General features: G+C 33.2%; 1 protein-coding gene and 1 pseudogene across 1 annotated transcript; both read right to left on the bottom strand.

Annotated features, from left to right (window-relative positions):
* Positions 1-3,095: 3,095 nt before the first annotated feature.
* Positions 3,096-18,809, bottom strand: LOC142358188 (uncharacterized). Its single transcript, XM_075409643.1, has 4 exons — positions 18,586-18,809; positions 11,409-11,531; positions 7,827-8,002; positions 3,096-3,451 (listed from the first exon to the last, which is right to left on the bottom strand). The coding sequence occupies exons 1-4, from the start codon at positions 18,755-18,757 to the stop codon at positions 3,275-3,277; spliced, it is 648 nt and encodes a 215-aa protein (XP_075265758.1). The 5' UTR covers positions 18,758-18,809; the 3' UTR covers positions 3,096-3,274.
* A 1,041-nt stretch (positions 18,810-19,850) lies between these two features.
* On the bottom strand, positions 19,851-20,336 carry LOC142358187 (large ribosomal subunit protein eL38 pseudogene; annotated as a pseudogene).
* Positions 20,337-20,380: the final 44 nt, after the last annotated feature.

The raw sequence follows: 20,380 nt of genomic DNA, 5'->3' as shown, positions 1-20,380 counted from the left end.
TATTATTTTGGGATAATCATTACTTCCTATGTAAAGATGTATCATTCCTATTAAGAAAATCAACTAAACATAAATGTTATCCATGTCTGAAGTGTTGTGTATCATTTAGAACAGAAGATGCATTAAATAAACATTTAGAGATGTGTAATAATACTGGAAGAAGAACATTCCATAAAGATGAATATCTGAAGTTTGATAAGTTCCATTATAAGAATAGAGTACCATTTGCTATGTATTATGATTTTGAATTTATAATAAAAAATGGGAAACACTTACCTATTGCTTGTGGATTATATTTAAGAAGTGACTATCCTGATATATTAGAAGATAAGTATGAATGTTATTGTGGAGAAAAAGTAGTTGAATGGTTTGTAGAAAGAGTAGATTATTACAATAAATTATTTAAAGATATATTTAGTATAAATATTCCAATGAAAGAAGAGACTATTACTCCGTTATATAGTATATGTTATTATTGTAATGAGGAAATGGGTGAAGACGTTGTTAGAGATCATGATCATCTAAATGGTAAATTTAGAGGATATGCTCACAATAAATGTAACCTCCAAGCCAAGAATAATATTGTACCAATGTATGCATTTAATTCTTCTAATTATGATAATCACCTATTTATAACTAAACTAGCAAAGAAGACCAGAGTTAAAGTATTAACTAAAACTGATGAGAATTATATTAGTATTGATATGGGTTATGTTAAAGCATTAGATATGTTTAGGTTCTTCCATCCACTTAGCTTAGATGCCATAAGTAAGACATTGAGTAATGAAGAATGTATAACATTAAATAAATGTGGCTTAGAAAGACGTAAAGGTATATTCCCATCTGAATGGTTTGATAGTATAGATAAACTACATGAAACAGCACTACCACCTAAGGAAGCATTCTATTCTAAGTTGAAACAAAGTGATATTACAGATAAAGAATATAAGCAAGCAATTGATTGTTGGAAAGATACTAAATGTGAGACAATAAAGGATTATATGATGTTATATCTTAAAACAGATGTATTGTTATCAGTTGATGTATTTGAGAAATTTAGAGCTATGTGTTTAGAATATTATGAAATAGATCCATGTTACACTTATTCCACTCCTGGGTTAACCTGGTTGTGTGGGTTGAAATATACTATTGTTTGGCTTAAGTATTATAAAGAAAATACAGTTAATATTTATGATACAATACAACACGGTATAAGAGGTGGGTTAGCTTCAGTATTAGGTAATTGTCATGTAAAATGTAAAAATAAAGAAATAGATCCTGAGTATACAGGGACAGAGAATTATTTAAAGTATTTAGACTTCAACTCATTGTATGCTTCTGCTATGGTACAACCTTTACCTACTGGTGAGATCAGAGTATGTGAAGATCTGGCATACACTAAATCTAGCTCTAATACCGGATACATCTATACAATTGATATAAAGTATAATGATGAGTTGAGACAGAAAACAAAGAAATATCCATTCTTTCCTGAAAAGACAAAAGCAAACATTGATCAGTTTACAGATTATCAAAATGAAAATAAAAAGAAAGGATATAAACCTAATGAGAAGTTAATGCTAAAGTTAACAGATAAAGAAAACTATGTAATAGATGGAGAGATGTTAGATTGGTATTTAGATCATGGTTTAAAATTGGAAGATATTACAAATAAACAAAATTTAGAATATAATAAGAGTGAATGGTTAAAACCTTATATAGAGTTCAATATTCAGAAAAGAAAAGAAGCTAAAGCTAAGGGTGATAAATTTGGAGATGTATTCTTTAAACTAATGAATAATGCCTTTTATGGAAAAACAATAGAAAATGTATATAATAGACAAGATGTAGAGTTAGTTAATGATGTAGATAGATATATTAAATTAGTAGAAAATATTAGTTTTAAATATGCTGTAGAGTTTGATGATGATCTAGTAGCTGTACATAAAACAAGAGGTAATGTTAAATTAGACAAGTTTAATTATATTGGATTTGTTATATTAGAAAAAGCTAAACTATTCATGTATAAAGCCATATATGATTACTTTGAGAAAGAGTTAGATTGTAGTTATCATTACACAGATACTGATAGTATATTTATAAACATAAATGTTCCATTGGATAGTACCATAGAAAAAGAAATGAATAAGATAAAAGGTATATTGCATAATAATGAATTAGGTAAGATGAAAGATGAAATACCTAATGATACTATTATGGAAGCTTGTTTCCTTAAAGCTAAAGCATATTGTTACAATACTAATAAACGAGAAGAAGAGAAAAAGTTAAAAGGAATAACTAAGGCTACTATTAGAAACCAAATTATTTAGAAGATTATACTAATGCTATATATGAAGGTAAAAGTAAATATGTAACTAATTATACTATTGATAGCAAAAGGCATAATTTAGAACCAAAAGAACAATATAAAATAGCTATAGATCCATTTGATGATAAAGGTATTAAAGATAGTAATGGTGAGTTTAGGTTCTATCAGTGAATTTGCAAAAGAACTTCGTTGAATTATAATATTGGTATGAGAACAAATAATAAATTATTATATTATTATAATATTTGTATGACAACATATATTAAATTATTTTTTATATTATTTTTTCTAAATCAAGTAAAAAAATTACAAAAAAAGTTTGTGTAAATATCAGTCAAAATAAGGTAAATATGAAAAATGGAAAATTTGAGTAATATGTGTATACGTCTCCATGGCTCGGAGGCCACCATATACACATTACTGCAATTTACTCGAAAGGGCTGCCCTGTCATCAGTTGAAGCAATTCGAAATTTTCTGTTAAATGCACTCAAAACTTTGCAATCACAATTAGTCAACCAGTGCCAGCGCAATAACTCTAGTGTGTGCAGTGGCCTTGTATATCTAGAGCTTTCAATTTTTTTTCTATATTCGATCAAATCAACCATTTTTTTTCAAATTGAAATTAATAGTAACTCAAATCAAACACCTTAATTTTCGACTTCTAACCAAAATTTATGTAATCAACTTTATTATTAAAGTTGCAGCTAGTTTTTTCTATTATGAACTCTAAATTTCTCATTTTCCGTTATCAGATTGAAAACAGTATTGTTGAGAATGCGTGAATTGCTCTTAAGTCATCCAAGTATCATTTCAAATAAACAAACAAACTCCAATCAGCAACTAATATCAAATCAATCACAGCGAAAAATAACTGATTTCAGTCCATCTGTCCATTCACAAAAGACTTTATTTGGTGACTTGCCAAAAGTAGGGGCATTGAACATTTACAGCATTCCGTATTGTGCCAGTATTTTGTCGTACTTGGCTGTTTCTGATTTGGAAGCTTCGATTGCTGCCTTCCGTCTCTTGATTTTCTCCACTTTTCCCTTGAAGTAGGTCGCACTTCTGACCTTTCTTTTCTCCTCTAGAGCCGCAACTTCCTCGCTGTAGCTCCAGCCGACCTTAAAAAACAAACGAGAATGATAGCTGCGTTTTCAAAATTTGTCAGACCTACTTGGCTTTTAAAAATTCGGTTAAAAACTTGATAAATTATTAAAAATAATGAACAGCGAAGATATAATTGAACGTACAAGATCATTATCCCTGACTTTAGAAATTGGTCTTTTCACAGTCATCTACACCATGTTCTCATTTCAGTGGCAATTCCACACCTTTAATCTAGTTTTTGGAAATACTTGGTTCACTATCAAAAATTGCCGTATTAACTGGGAAACAGACTTGCGTGCCGTATAATAGAGATAGAAACAGATACAGATCTAAGTTAAAAAAATCCGTGCCATTCAAAAGGCTATGTATAGAAACATTCAGCGATAAATTAATGAAACTTTTTGTTAACACTCATTCTGCAGAAGCCTTTTTATTAGGGACAAGTTCCTTTGACCTTAATTTAATTCCAATTAAACTTTTAAAAGAGCAGAAGTAATTTTATTGAGGGGTAAGTCACGCTTGATCAAAATATAATCAAGCAACTGACTTAAAATTTTTTGCTAGGAGTCGTTGCTGAAAAGGCGTCACGCGCGCAGAAGCCGTTAGCGCGAAAAAAAGCCATTCAGAAAAAGCCTATTATTTCAGCTTTGCTGTGTGAACACGTGAAAAACAACAAAGCATATCAGAAGACGAAATGACAAAACATCGCCGGAAGAACGAGTCGGAACAGAAAACTGGCTATCCTCACTGCTCAATAACAGGAAAATTTCAATTGCAACAAAATGACGAAAACAGAAAGCACCTGATAAAATATACAACAGGTTGCGACTACAAAAATACAGGTAAGACTTTGTAATACAGAAATACAAGTATTTCGAAACAGCAGATTATCAATCGAAAGAAAAGACAACGGGCTCTTAAAAACCGAGCAAACGGAAGTTGATGACGAAGGAACAAAAGAACAAAAAAACAATATTCTATAAATTCCGACACAATTCTGTAAAAAATGAGTCCTCCCAAACAATTTAGAGTAAACTGTTAATTAAATCTTCTGCTAGATTAGTCATCTATCCGATAATTTGCAGAGAACTATTAAAAAACAGTTTGAAAAGCAAAGGAGACAACACGAAAATTAGAATTTTTTACACCTTATATCAGTGAAAAGGGCCCGGTCGAGCTTTAGAATGTCACTTCATGATAAAACACCTATTAAATTTCTCTTAGGTAAGAATTGATTGAGAAAAAACTCAAAATCAAAAGTAATCAAAATGATAGGCAACCGAAAAGAACAACATAGCTGGCAGATTGCCAGAAAATAGCCGCAATAGATTCGTAGATCGGCAGTCTAAAAAAACAGTAAAAAAGACAGCCCAAAAAAATTTGTCTTTTCATTGAAGGCTGATCTGTTATATTTTGATTAAAAATCCGTATAAATTATTGCTGCCTCTATTAACTGATCTCAAATAACCTTCATTTAGAGTGACACACACCCATTTGACCTTATCTCTCTGAATTAAAGTAAATAAAAGTCAATTTCAAAGTGAGGAAGTCATTTTTGAGAGTGAGGTAAGTCAAGTGTGACCAAAAATTTAATCACGCGAATGAGCAAAAAAACTCGCTCCACTAAGAGCGAAAAATGACGTCACGCATGCAATTCAGTTGAAATTGCATGAACGAATAAACACATAAAGTGGCTGTGACGTCATATGGTCGTAACAAAAATCATGACGACGAAATAAAAAACATAGCATGACAAGTCCTGAAATACAATTCAAAAAAATGAAAGAAAAGCTTAGAAGCACTCTGCCTGCATATCAATTGATCAATGCCAGCCAAAACACAAACAAAATAATCTCAAAAAAATTGAGAAACTAAAACAAACAAACTAAACAAAATATACTCATTACTAAAACTGTTGAAGCTTTTACCCCTTAGGCAAAATTTCATCTCTTTAAATATACCAATCTCAAAAAAATGTTCAAGATCTTTTTTGTTTTTGAAATCGGTCCAGTATATCTGCATGACCTGAAAATTAATTGGCCCTTGAATCTCGGCCCTTGAAGATTAACTCAAAAATGACCGAAAAACTTAAAAAAATGAAATCAATTGCAAACTTTAATAAAATTTTGCTGAAAATCGTGATATTAATATCTTCAGAATTATTTCTGTGTCTCTAGAGGCTATCCATTAACCCAATTCCAAGTATTAAAAAACTCATTAGCTCAAAGATCGACAGGCAATAATTTTTAGAAAAAATCTCATATTTCAAAAAAAAGGAATTCATTCTATTAAAAAGTTGAAAACCGTTCAATTGCCCCTAGCAACTATCTAATAACATACTATCAAACCATGGATGAGATTAGCTGGCTACTGAGGCAAGAAAAAATCAATAAAAGACAATTGTTTTGGAAAAACTTGAAAAAAATGGCAAATTTTGTCAAAAAATTTCTAAAATTCAAAAGGTTAAATTGTTGAAAACAAAGCCATTGAAACTAAAAACTATGCAGTAACTTTTATCAGACCGTGGAATAGGTTTTCTGGCACTTGAGAAAGGACAAACATCAAAAATTGACAAGAACTTCGGAAAAATTGCAGATTTTATCCAAAAAATGAAAATTTGAGACATTAAAATGTGTAAAACCAATCCATTATTACTAGAAACTATATAGTGCTCTATTATCAAACCAAAAAGGACCTTTCCTGGCCCTTGAAGCAGGAAAAACTCACAAAATGACAAAAAAAATTTGAAAAAAATTGCAAAAATTAGTATCATTTTGCGTGTTTGTATTTGTAGTACCAAAACATATATCTCATAAAATGGTCATAACAAGTAAATTTATCTTGCAAAAGGCCATCATTTTTCAAAAATTTCAACTTAAGACTAATCAAACAAAAAAGTCGAAAAAATCACGAAGACATGAAAAATTGCCAACATTTTGAGCCCAAAAACTCCTAAAAATGACCTTTTAGCTTTAAATTAAGGCCATCCCAGCAGCTGCTCCACTCTAAGCACTTGAAGCACTACTGAAGCCCCGATTAGGCGTCTAATGAAACTTAATGCCCGCTGGGCTTTACCTGTTTATCCCGTTTTGAAAGATCAAAGTCATTGAAAAATGTGTGAACACATCTTAAAAAAAACCCCAATACAATTCAAATTCTTTGAATTCTAAAAAACCAAGAGAAGGCCAATAATAGCCCCAGCTATCACTGTGCGGCTATTAAAAACAACTACTGATTTTAACTACAAAACTCCAAAATGGCATCAAAAATTGAAGAATACAAGTTTCTCAAAAGGCTTAACACAAGGCAAAATTGTATATATAGCTGAAAATTGACATCAAAAGTGAAAAATTCGCTTCCGATTGTCAAAAAAAACTTCCAAAGGCAGTCTTCCCAGTTTAGAAAAAGACGCACGTGATTGAAAATTTCCGCTCGCTCAGTGAAAATATTTTCACACCTACTTTTCTCGCTCTCTCTCAAATAAGCGACATCAACAAAACCACTCTCTCTTTTCTCAGCTCTTCAGCAATTTGACCAGAGACTTTATTTTAATGCATTTCGCTTCCTGTTTCAAATACACTCAAATAAAACTATCTATAAAAAAACGGTTCACCAAGCTCAGCTTCGCAGCTATAAAAAAATACTATGATCACTTTTTTTAGTCAAACTTCTATCAATGCCATATACAATTACTAATGCTGTTGTGAAGAAATCCGAGTCTTCTCACAATGATAAGGTAAATAAAAGAGCACGATGGTCCGCACTTCTCAGACCAAATTAAATGCGATAATGAACATTTGTCTGATGACCTAGATTAATAGGCCCACTTAGAGCTGGTTTTCCTCAAAATATGTCAATAATACGTAACAGGAATGCTAATGCTAATTTTAGTTTTTAATATAATAGACTACATTACACCATTCCCGTGAGGCCGCCCATTTGAAATAAAAAAAATGAGTTCAAGAAATTACCGGAATCAGTCAAAAGAAAATGATAGCCAGCAGATTGAGTACAACGTTTTCAAACTAAAAAAAGCTTGTTTCAAAAAATTCATTCTTTTATTTTGGTCACCATGCTTTATAAACATTGATCAATATATAGGAGCCCTATATTGACCTTGCAAGCGGGTAGAGTGATCTCAATTGACATTAACGAAGTCATTTAGAGATAGAGGCAAGTCGGTTATGTTTAAAAAAAAAGCTAATCAGAAAGTTCAGCTTAAAACACCGCCAATTAGTTCAACAAATGACGTCACGCTTATAAACGTAGCAAAAGCGCAGTAAAATAGCGTCGTGAAGGTCACCGCAGTATAGCTACGCTCAACTTACAGCGTCGCAGCTAAAATGATACCAAAATTAATGGTTGGATTTGAAATGGAATGTGACTTACTTCTTTGGAGAGGTCGCCAATCTTGCAGAAGTTCCTGCCTGGCTGCAATTTGAGAGCGGTGAGACATCTGGGTACAACCACTCTAGCCTTGTACGTGTACTTGGGGGGAATACCTTCGAAAGTGTCCAGTTTAGACAGAGCATATGCTCCTCGCTTCGTCTTGTGCGGCAACATTCCTAATGATCAAACACTCTACTATTAACATTAGCAACGAACTGTGACATAAGATCAACCATAAGACATGCATCATTGTATATAAGTATATGGAAAGCCCCACAATGTGAAACTGTACGCAAACATAGACTTTACTTTTTGCCTGAAAATTGCAATCCATTAAACAAAACCGTTGGATGTTTCAAAAACTACTAACTGTTTTAAAAACTACCGTTGGATGTTTCAAAAACTTCTACAAAAAAACTACTAAGTTTTTATGTAGAATTTACGAAAAAGTTATGTTCAATCAAGTTAATGATAACTTTGAAAATTTCTGCCTATTTTACAGCAAACAATTTGGTTTTAGAAATAAACATAGTACTATAGATACGCTCGTTGTCAGAATTTCAGGTGTGGTGGAAAAAAAATGCTACAAAACTTTTTTTGACATTAGAGAAGCTTTCGATACACCGAATCATCAACTGCTACTCAGCGAACTAGGGGTTCAAGGAGTGAAAGGTACATGTTTCGACTGATTTCAATATTATTTAAGTTACAGAGCATAGAGAGTTGCCATAAACAGCTGTTGTTCACATTGGGAGTTCCTCAAAAGTGGTGTAACTCAGGGTTCGCTAATAGGACCTCTCCTATTTATTATCTATATACACGACCACCCCCTATGTAGTAAATCGTCTTGAGCTATACTATTTGCATATGACACAAAACATGCATAGGATGCACAGTTGGTGAGACATCAGAAGACATAAATAGCGCAAAAAATTACTAATTAACAATATGTTGGTTACCAATGAAACTTTGAACCTCAAAAAAAATCAAAAATGAAGCAAAGAGTACAGCAGCGAACACTTTGTTTTAACGGCAGAGCAATCAAAATAAAAGAGTGGCAAATATTTAAGCGTTTACATAGACTCAAGGTTGTGTTTCCATTATCAAATCGATATGTAAAGCAAATTATTGAGTATTAAATATTAAAAATTAAGTATCAAAATACTGTGTTATCAGTACAACTTTATTTGTGGGTGCTTTTGAAATATGCACTTATGTCAATAAATAAGCTACATAGTGAGCAGTTATGCAATCAATTGTTAAATTTTGACTACCTCATAATACAATATCGACTGATTGTAAATTGCTTGCTGAACCTAGGTTCGAGAAGAAAAATGAACGTTTTTTACTGTAATTACACCATTTCACTCAAATGCTGTAATGAGGCAAGATCTTGTTTTAACTACCTCAAAAGAAGTTGCAATATTTCATCATATATTAACAGCTCTTATTTTTGCTGTTCAATATGATTATTCCTGACAATAGGACCGCATCCACTTAACCAAGTACCAATGCCTATACTTTTTAAGTACTGATTTTCAATTTCAATTAACATCTTGGAAAAAATTTTCCAATGTTTTATATTGAAATTTAAATAACCAGCTGAAGGAATATCTGTTCTGCTTAAAAATAGAAGGCGGCACATTTTCACAAGACGACCAACGTCATTTATGCATAAAATTTAAAAGACAAAAAAATAATTCAGTGTGAAATTCAGAGAGAAATGAAAACAATATATGACATTTAGAAGCATCCAGAGAATCAATGCTTCGAATTTTGCAGCAAAACTAAGAAAACATGATTGACACATGAAAACCTAGAGACGCCAAAATTATACCTTGTCCATTACAGCAAAACAACATTTGTGTGTAATTTTCGAGCCAGAAATACAATTACTCGAAAATGAGGAATAGGTCAAAATTTTCTTTATTAAAAAATCGGATAAAATTTTTATGAGTATGTAAATGAACAACTCAAATCATTCAAAATTAAAATGCAAATGAATTCAACTGGGCAGAAAGACTGTTTTCCAGTAACCCGTATCAGTAAGTTACAATCCGGTCTTAACAATTTTTTTGAAAAAAAAAACAAAAAATCTACTCAGCAAATTGAGATAAATTTAAAGCCAAATCACATGTAGCTTTCTATTTCAAAATTTCGCACTGTTGCTTTTAATATTGCACTTCACATTTTCGACTTTTGAAACGGGGTTAACTGGTAGAGCTCAAAGGTATTAAAAATTGGTGCCGTCTCGGTGTTTTAATAGCCACATGTGTGATGAAATTGCTGGGGACACAAACATACAGGGCAAGGCATTTTTCAAAGTTGAAAAGCCCAAACTGGCGCGCTATATCATGTTTCTATAATCAATTTGAAATTTGTTGCTAGAGCAAGTTTTAATAACCAATTTTTATTTAATACTTTCATTTTTGAGACCGTTTTTTAGTTGAATCATTGAAGCTCAAAAACTATTTTATGTTAGCTTTTGGGCTTGCTATTGTCTAGATCGTTTCTTTAAAAAAATGGTTTTCAGAACGTTAACGCCCAAAGTTTTTTATTTAATTTTGTATTTTTGTCAATTTAACAATTTTGCAGCACGTCATCCCATTGTCTCAATATCAAATAAGGAATTTGCCAATTTGAACAATTAGTAAACATAGCTGACCGATTACCAGAAATTAGCTGCGATATGAAGAGAATGGGACGTAAAAGTTTTTACAGAAATAGTGTGACGTCTAGGTAATTTGCACTTCTGAACTGCAATGCTACCCTGCAAACTCGAATTAAACTCTCTCCAGTAAGTATGAAAATGACTTCCCGCACACAATTCTGGAAAAAATGCTAAATTGACGAGGGCGATAAACGGAGTTGAGGAACCATAAAAAAACAACTTTAAAAATGACTAGTTCTTTTTTTTCAGAGGAAAGAATTTGACTAAGAATCCAATGAGCTGTCAACTTAAAACAAATTGGCCTGTCTTTAATTCAATGAGGTCTTTTCTGTATTTCTTTTTAATTTCCCCTTCAGTTTGGATCATCAAATATTTTCATGTCCAGGTTAGCCTCAACTTCGTTTAAAATCTTAACTGTAGATTTGGATTTTAAAAAAATGATAATCAGGCGAAGCAATCTGTCTTTTCATCTCATTATTTTATCACAGAATATTTAATTACGAGTTTGTCAAACTACCTAAATATGATAGATACTTCAAAATTTCAACAGTAAAATTTACAAATAGGCGGTGTTCTCATATCAAGAATATGATCTAGTTTATTGTGGGATTACCAAATATAATCGTGCCGTATTTAACCTGAACTTGGTTTAAAATCTTTTATTAACTGCATACTTTTTAGGTTGAAAATAATTTTTCTGATAATCAGGCGAAGCAATCTGTTTCTTCATCTCTTTATTTCATCACAATCACCAGTTTGAGAAACCATTTAAAAAACGATAGATTTTAAAACGGATCTAATTTAGCTATACTTCCTTCAAAAATTGCACAGTTATATATTTTCACAAACAAGCAGTGTTCTTATATTAAAAATATCGGGTAGTTTATTGTGGCTTTGTGTTGTGGACTAACCTCTGACGACCCTCTTGAAGAAGTCGCTGGGGTGTCTCAAGTGGAAGGGTCCCCTCCTTGGGTTTGTGTTCATTCTGATCCGCCTAAACTCCGCCCACTTCAGCTTCCTCCTGTAAAGACTGCCTAAAACCCAAAAACACAACTCTTTAGATGAAATATTACAATTCATCCTCACAAAAGTCTTTCTTGTATAAAAGTGTCAGACAAAAATGAATACGAAAACAAGTTTTCGGGCACAGAGAGTAAACAGCAAGTCGAATTATTATGCAAAAAGTGGATTTACATCTTTAAATCTAGTTGCGACTTAGATCATTATTTGCCATTGACAATGTGAATCAGGGGAAAGTTTTCGACACCTCTAAAATATTTTAACATTTATTCAAAAAAACAACTTCAACAATAACAGCCTTTCAATGTTAACCCAACTTCGGATACTTGGGCAGTATTTGGTAATTTTGGTCTTTCGTCCTAATTCATCCTAAAAACTCAACAGAAAGGCAACAAGTACATTACATGCTCTACATCAAATAAAGTGTCCAGCAAACAAGTGTTGCAGAGACAACAACAAACTGGCAAAGATATGCTACATATAACATTTGCTACATTATTGTTCGACAAGTTCCATGATTTAAACCACGTAACTCCAATGAGAACCACAAAGTTCATTTCTAGTTCTAAATGTTTTTCAAGTTCTAAGGAGATTCTCTAGGAATAAACGATCACAAAGCTCAAAGAACTGTTATCGCTGAGGAAATGGAGAACTAAATGCAACTTCTACTTTTGATAACCAAGATTCAATAAAAAAATTTGTGCTTTTTGAAGATTGTCCACTTTCGCTCGCAGCTGATTTCATATTTTTCGAGTTCAAGAAAAGGAGCTGTCGCTGCATGTAGTAGGTCATAGCTGGAACTGATAGACCAATATTCAGTAACGTTGAAAGTTTTGTTTTGAAAAATTACTGAAATATTCTATTCTTTTCTTAAGTTCAACTCATTCATTGAATATTATTCTTTTTGAAAAATACACATTTTGAGAGGAAACTGTAGAACAACATTTAGAAAATAAACTATCGGGGAAAAGTGAGTCTTTAATAACGTTTCTACGGCTGCTTTTCAACAATTCTAAATAACTACTAAGAAGACACAGGGAAAAAGTCGAACCGGAAAAAAACTAACTGAAACATAGCTGGCAGATTGCCAATATATACCCGCGATAGATTCGTAGACCGCACTCTCGAATCAACCGAAAAATGAACAAAACCTCCCTCAACTAAGCGGAAACAAAAGTGGACTCGAAAACCCGGTTTCCATTAGTCAGTTATTGAATTAAAAAGTCAATTCACTGCCGCTTTCTTAATCATGCAAGTTTTTGTCAAAGCATCGAAGAGAGAGTGATATACTGCTGATCCTAATAAAATCTAGTTGCGAATTAGATTATTATTTGCTATTGACACAATGTGATTCAGAGGAAAGTTTTCGACACCTCTAAAATATTTTAACATTTATTCAAAAAACAACTTCAACAATAACAGCCTTTCAATGTTAACCCCACTTCGGATACTTGGGCAGTATTTGGTACTATCGTGGGTCTTTCGTCCTAGTTCATGCTATAAGTTCAACAGAAATGCAACAAGAACATTTCATGATCTACATCAAATAAAGTGTCCAGCAAACAAGTGTTGCAGAGACAACAACAAACTGGCAAAGAAATGCTAAATATAACATTTGCAACATCATTCGTCGACAAGTTCCATGATTTAAACCACGTAACTCCAATGAGAACCACAAAGCTCATTTCTAGTTCTAAATGTTTTTCAAGTTCTAAGGAGATTCTCTAGGAATAAACGATCACAAAGCTCAAAGAACTGTTATCGCTGAGGAAATGGAGAACTAAATGCAACTTCTACTTTTGATAACCAAGATTCAATAAAAAATTTGTGCTTTTTGAAGATTCTGTCCACTTTCGCTCGCAGCTGATTTCGTATTTTTCGATTTCAAGAAAAGGAGCTGTCGCTGCATGTAGTAGGTCATAGCTGGAACTGATACACCAATATTCAGTAACGTTGAAAGTTTTGTTTTGAAAAATTACTGAAATATTCTATTCTTTTCTTAAGTTCAACTCATTCATTGAATATTATTCTTTTTGAAAAATACACATTTTGAGAGGAAACTGTAGAACAACATTTAGAAAATAAACTATCGGGGAAAAGTGAGTCTTTAATAACGTTTCTACGGCTGCTTTTCAACAATTCTAAATAACTACTAAGATGACACAGGGAAAAAGTCGAACCAGAAAAAAACTAACTGAAACATAGCTGGCAGATTGCCAAATATACCCGCGATAGCTTCGTAGATCTGCAGTCTGAAAACAACCGAAAATAGAACAAAAACTCCCTCAACTAAGCGGAAACAAAAGTGGACTCAAAAACCCGGTTTCCAATGATCAGTTATTGAATTAAAAAATCAATTCACTCGCCGCTTTCTTAATCATGCAAGTTTTTGTCAAAGCACCGAAGCGAGAGTGATATACTGCTGATCCTATTTAAATCTAGTTGCGACTTAGATTATTATATGCTATTGAAACAATGTGAATCAGAGGAAAGTTTTCGACACCTATACAATATTTTAACATTTATTTAAAAAACAACTTCAACAATAACAGCCTTTCAATGTTAACCCAACTTCGGATACTTGGGCAGTATTTGGTACTTTTGTTGGTCTTTCGTCCTGATTCATCCCATAAGTTCAACAGAAATGCAACAAGAACATTTCATGATCTATATCAAATAAAGTGTCCAGCAAACAAGTGTTGCAGAGACAACAACAAACTGGCAAAGAAATGCTACATATAACATTTGCTACATCATTCTTCGACAAGTTCCATGATTTAAACCACGTAACTCCAATGAGAACCACAAAGTTCATTTCTAGTTCTAAATGTTTTTCAAGTTCTAAGGAGATTCTCTAGGAATAAACGATCACAAAGCTCAAAGAACTGTTATCGCTGAGGAAATGGAGAACTAAATGCAACTTCTACTTTTGATAACCAAGATTCAATAAAAAAATTTGTGCTTTTTGACGATTCTATCGATTTTCGCTCCCAGTTGATTTCATATTTTTCGAGTTCAAGAAAAGGAGCTGTCGCTGCATGTAGTAGGTCATAGCTGGAACTGATACACCAATATTCAGTAACGTTGAAAGTTTTGTCTTGAAAAATTACTGAAATATTCTATTCTTTTCTTAAGTTCAACTCATTCATTGAATATTATTCTTTTTGGAAAATAGACATTTTGAGAGGAAACTGTAGAACGTTTAGAAAATGAACTATCGGGAAAAGTGAGTCTTTAATAACGTTTCTACGGCTGCTTTTCAACAATTCTAAATAACTACTATGACGACACAGGGAAAGAGTCGAACCGGAAAAAAACTAAATTAAACATAGATGGCAGATTGCCAAATATACCCGCGATAGCTTCGTAGATCTGCAGTCTGGAAACAACCAAAAATAGAACAAAAACTCCCTCAACTAAGCGGAAACAAAAGTGGACTCAAAACCCGGTTTCCATTGATCAGTTATTGAACTAAAAAGTCAATTCACTGCCGCTTTCTTAATCGCACAAGTTTTTGTCAAAGCATCGAAGAGAGAGTGATATACTGCTGATCCTATTAAAATCTAGTTGCGACTTAGATTATTATTTGCTATTGACAGAATGTGAATCAGAGGAAAGTTTTCGACACCTATAAAATATTTCAACATTTATTCAAAAAACAACTTCAAAAATAACAGGCTTTCAATGTTAACCCAACTTCGGATACTTGGGCAGTATTTGGTACTTTTGTTGGTCTTTCGTCCTGATTCATTCCATAAGTTCAACAGAAATGCAACAAGAACATTTCATGATCTACATCAAATAAAGTGTCCAGCAAACAAGTGTTACAGAGACAACAACAAACTGGCAAAGAAATGCTAAATATAACATTTGCTATATCATTCTTCGACAAGTTCCATGATTTAAACCACGTAACTCCAATGAGAACCACAAAGCTCATTTCTAGTTCTAAATGCTTTTCAAGTTCTAAGGAGATTCTCTAGGAATAAACGATCACAAAGCTCAAAGAACTGTTATCGCTGAGGAAATGGAGAACTAAATGCAACTTCTACTTTTGATAACCAAGATTCAATAAAAAATTTGTGCTTTTTGAAGATTCTGTCCACTTTCGCTCGCAGCTGATTTCATATTTTTCGAGTTCAAGAAAAGGAGCTGTCGCTGCATGTAGTAGGTCATAGCTGGAACTGATACACCAAAATTCAGTAACGTTGAAAGTTTTGTTTTGAAATATTACTGAAATATTCTTCTCTTGTCTTAAGTTCAACTCTTTCATTGAATATTATTCTTTTTGAAAAATAGACCTTTTGAGATGAAAATGAAGAATAACATTTAGTAAGAAACTAACGGAAAAAGTGAGTCTTTAAAAACGTTTCCACGGCTGCTTTTTAACAATTCTAATTAACTACTTCTAATTCTAATTACTAATTCTAATTATGACACAGGGAAAGAGTCGAAACGGAAAAAACTAACTGAAACATAGCTGGCAGATTGCCAATATATACCCGCGATAGATTCGTAGACCGCACTCTCGAATCAACCGAAAAATGAATAAAAACTCCCTCAACTAAGCGGAAACAAAAGTGGATTCAAAAACCCGGTTTCCAATGATCAGTTATTGAATTAAAAAATCAATTCACTCGCCGCTTTCTTAATCATGCAAGTTTTTGTCAAAGCATCGAAGAGAGAGTGAAAAGCTGCTGATCCTATTAAAAACTAGTTTCGACTTAGATTATTATTTGCTATTGACACAACGTGAATCAGAGGAAAGTTTTCGACACCTATACAATATTTTAACAACTATTCAAAAAACAACTTCAACAACAACAGCCTTTCAATGTTAACCCAACATCGGATACTTGGTCAGTATTTGGTAATTTTGGTCTTTCGTCCTAATTCATCCTAAAAGTTCAACAGAAAAGCAACAAGTACATTACATGATCTACATCAAATAAAGTGTCCAGCAAAAAACTGTTGCAGAGAAAACAACAAACTGGCAAAGATATGCTACATATAACATTTGCTACATCATTCTTCGACAAGTTCCATGTTTTAAACCACTTAACTCCAATGAGAACCACAAAGTTAATTTATAGTTCTAAATGCTTTTCAAGTTCTAACACGCAGCAGGTCAATGTTAAAATATGTATGCAAAACACCAAAATCATCAGTTTATCTTTTTAGTGATTCGCTGTTTTAGTCGACTTTGCTCAACAAAAAGAATGAATACAAACAGTGTTTAAGTGAGTCAGCAGCGAGTCCAAAGAAAGTGGACAGTCGATATTAACTTGAACGAATATGCCAATTTTCCTTTATAAGGATATTTTCTAGAAATAAACGATCACAAAGCTCATAAAGAACTGTTATACCTGAGGAAATGGAGAGTCTAAATGCAACTTCTACTTTTGATAACAAAGACTCAATAAAAAATTGTGCTTTTTGAAGATTCTGTACACTTTCGCTTGCAGTTGATTTTAAATTTTTTTCAGTTCAAGAAAAGGAGATGTCGCTGTATGTTGTAGGTCTGAGCTGGAACTGATAGACCAGTATTCAGTAACGTTGAAAGTTTTGTTATGAAACAAATATTCTACTCTTTTAAGTTGAACTCATTCATTGAAAATTTTTCTTTTGAAAAAAAAAAGACCTTTTGAGAGGAAACTGTAGAATAAAATTTAGTAAACAACTAACGGAGTCTTTAACGTTACTATGGCTGCTTTTAAACAATTCTTCATAACGATCAAGATGACACGGGGAAAGGCTCGAACCGAAAAAAACTAACTGAAACATAACTGTCAGATTGCCAAAATATACCCGCGCTAGCTTTGTAGATCTGCAGTCTCAAAACGACCGAAAAATGAATAAAAACTCCTTCAACTAAGCGGAAACAAAAACATACTTGAAATGGACTAGAGAAAAAATGTTAAAAAAAATTCCGTTCAAAAAACTTGAGAAAACAGTAAGAACACAATTGAAATTGCTGCACATGAAAAAATTAATGGCGAGAAAGCAAAAGTTTGTTCAAACTTTTTTCCACTCTGATTAAAATTTATTTAGTGATAAAATTTTGCGCCGCAAAACCGCTATCTAATTTGCTCCACTTCTGTTTCGGCTAGATCAAAATCATTACTTCAATTTGACTTCAAAAATTATGAATATGAGTAGACAGATCTTAACATAGCCGAAACAATTTCCAAAGCGACTCGAAGAGTCATCTGTCACAAAACTACCTGTTCAATTAACTGGTACCTACCAAAACGATAAAGCAAACTAAGCCAAATGAAAATGCTGACCTAAAAATTTAGGGAAATTCTTTAAGAAAATTCTATGTATTAATAGTCAAACTTTGTAGGGCTCATAAAATTTCCTAATTTGGAAGAAAAATTGAGAACCTGCAAGAAATTGACAAAAGATAGTTACAAAATTTATCAATTTTCCATCATCTTTCTCAAGAAAAACTATGTTTTATATCAAAAAAAACTAAAATCTGGTGGAGTTGATAAAATTAATGTAAAATGTACTACTTTTCTATTTTTATATCGATTTTACACCCCTGTGCTACCCGGCAATAAACTTTGGCAGAGCAACTGCGCAACAAAATAGAGAACGTACTAAGGTATTCATTAAATTAATCTAAACATTTTACAACCGTTGTGTGCGGAAAAGTTAGAAATACGTCTAATATCCTATCCCACCCCCCCCCCCCTTCGCAAAGACATTTCTCCTTTACTCCTCTTCTTGTAAAAAGACAGCGCCCAATGCAACTCAAGTTCTTTGAATTGTAAAAAAAACCAAAAGACGGCCAATAATAGCTCAAGCTATCGTTTTGCAGCTGTTAACAAAAGCCTCGCCGCCTTTTCTTAGCTCCATTTAATATGATGATTGGAATAAGAGATAAATGCTTATTTAGCGAGTAGAATTAAGTTGGAATGAGTCTAACCAATTAAAAAGTCAAGCATGAAATGAAAGAATGTTCTAGAGCAAAAGCGCGAAAACGGTCAAGCAAAAATGTTGCATAAAAAGATATTAAAAAATGTTTATTTAAAAGTGGAATTAATTTGGAATGAGTCTAACCAGACATGTTTATTTCCTCGCATCGGACTACAGCAATGGACTGTCCCTGGAGGAGTTTCTTGGCCACAATGGCTGCCAATCTGCCCATCAAGTGACCCTTCCCATCTATGATTATGATCTTTTTGAACCCACCCGAGGCACACTTAATCTGGTAGCCGTATCTAGTCCTCATTGTCACTTATTACCAATTCACACACTGGATCTGAAAAGATTATAACCTGGTTAATTGACAAAGTTGTTGAGAATTGAGTGACGGGTTATGTAGTCGTGACTTTTCTGTTACAAAAGTGAAGAGAAAGCTTCGATACTATTATCCAAACACAATCACATACTTTCTAATTTAAAATAGCCCTGACGAATTTTTACTTTCAAAAATTTCCATTTAAGTTCTTGCCAGTCAATCAATGACTAATACCAGAAACAGCCTTAGCAAAAAACTAATTTATTTGCTAGATATGAATAGGAATTCAATTTGCTTCCCAGAAAATGCCTACATTTATGCGAGCAACAGTGATAACATCGCTTTAAACTAGTTTTTATAACTAAATTTCTGCTTTTGTGTGAGCTTAATTATTGCTTTTAACTAGTGAGCACCATTTCCCTCGTTAAGTTGAGCTGCAGTCTGTTAGCATTAAAGTACAACATATAGTTACGCAACCAAGTGAATACAAATCTTGTCACATAATCAAGTGCTAACAAAGTGAGCATTGCAGTCGCTTTCTATTGGCCAGCGAACAAATGACGTAACTTATTACGCAATCCTCAACAGAGCATGTATAAGGTAAAAGTGTGCAAACTACAAATTGCTTTCATGACGTTTTGTTTTAAATCGCAAAAACATGCATTTCAATTTTCTGTACATAACAAATATGCCGACAAATATGTCTGATTTTATCAGTGACGTCATTGGAGTCACGTCACGGATCTATTCTGCTTTGCCCCCTGCCCTGAACCCCCCCCCCCCCCCCCCCAGTGTTTTTTACGCCCTCAGTTACAAATTATATGTTGTTATATAGCACGTTACTATGTAAGAAAATAGCACGTGCTCCTGGGGGGAGTAAAAATTATAAGCTCACTAATGTTGGTGGCGGGGGGGGGGGGGGCTAAAACAAAATAGATCCCGCGTCACATAAGTTTCCAAACCCTAGCCAAAAAGATTATGAGGCGAGATTTAACTCAGATTTTTTGACTGGCAAGATTATCTAAATCTACTGTTCTCTCGAAAGCTATGCTAAGATAACTTTTCAACATCACAAATAAAACGGTTTAATACTAATATCCGAATTGAATTAACACATCAAAATATTCGAGATAAATTCACAAATTCTTTTGACACATCATTCATACTCAGGACATTTTTAAAACAGACCATCAAGGCGTTTAGAAACCAAAAACGCTAATAATTGAAGATTGCGTCATTGGAAACCATTCCGCCTTCTTCCTCGAACAAGGATTCCACTTTTTAGACCTCGGTGACGTTCAAGCCGGGTGGAAAACTGTTCCCTCAACTTGTCAGCTTTCGTCGTATCGTGCACCTTTAACGTGTACAGGTACTTGGAACATCTCAGTTTGAATTTGATGCATTGGAGCTTCTTCTTCGTGACTCCACCCTGGACACCCGCTTTCTTTGGGGTGGGTTGGTTGCCCTGCGGTCTCTGCGTATCGATGGTCTTTTTGATCTTGATGGTTTTGGCATCCTTCCTTCTGGCCAAATGGAGGAATTCCTTAATCTCGAATATTTTCCTTAGGCATTACTGTGCGATCTGAAATTAGATTCAAAATTTACAAATATTCG

This window comes from Convolutriloba macropyga, unplaced genomic scaffold, assembly GCF_964194025.1.
Source record: "Convolutriloba macropyga unplaced genomic scaffold, txConMacr16.3 SCAFFOLD_1948, whole genome shotgun sequence".
NCBI classification, from domain to species: domain Eukaryota; kingdom Metazoa; phylum Xenacoelomorpha; order Acoela; family Convolutidae; genus Convolutriloba; species Convolutriloba macropyga.
Note: the sequence above shows the minus strand (reverse complement) of the source record. Positions and strands in the feature narration are given on the sequence as shown.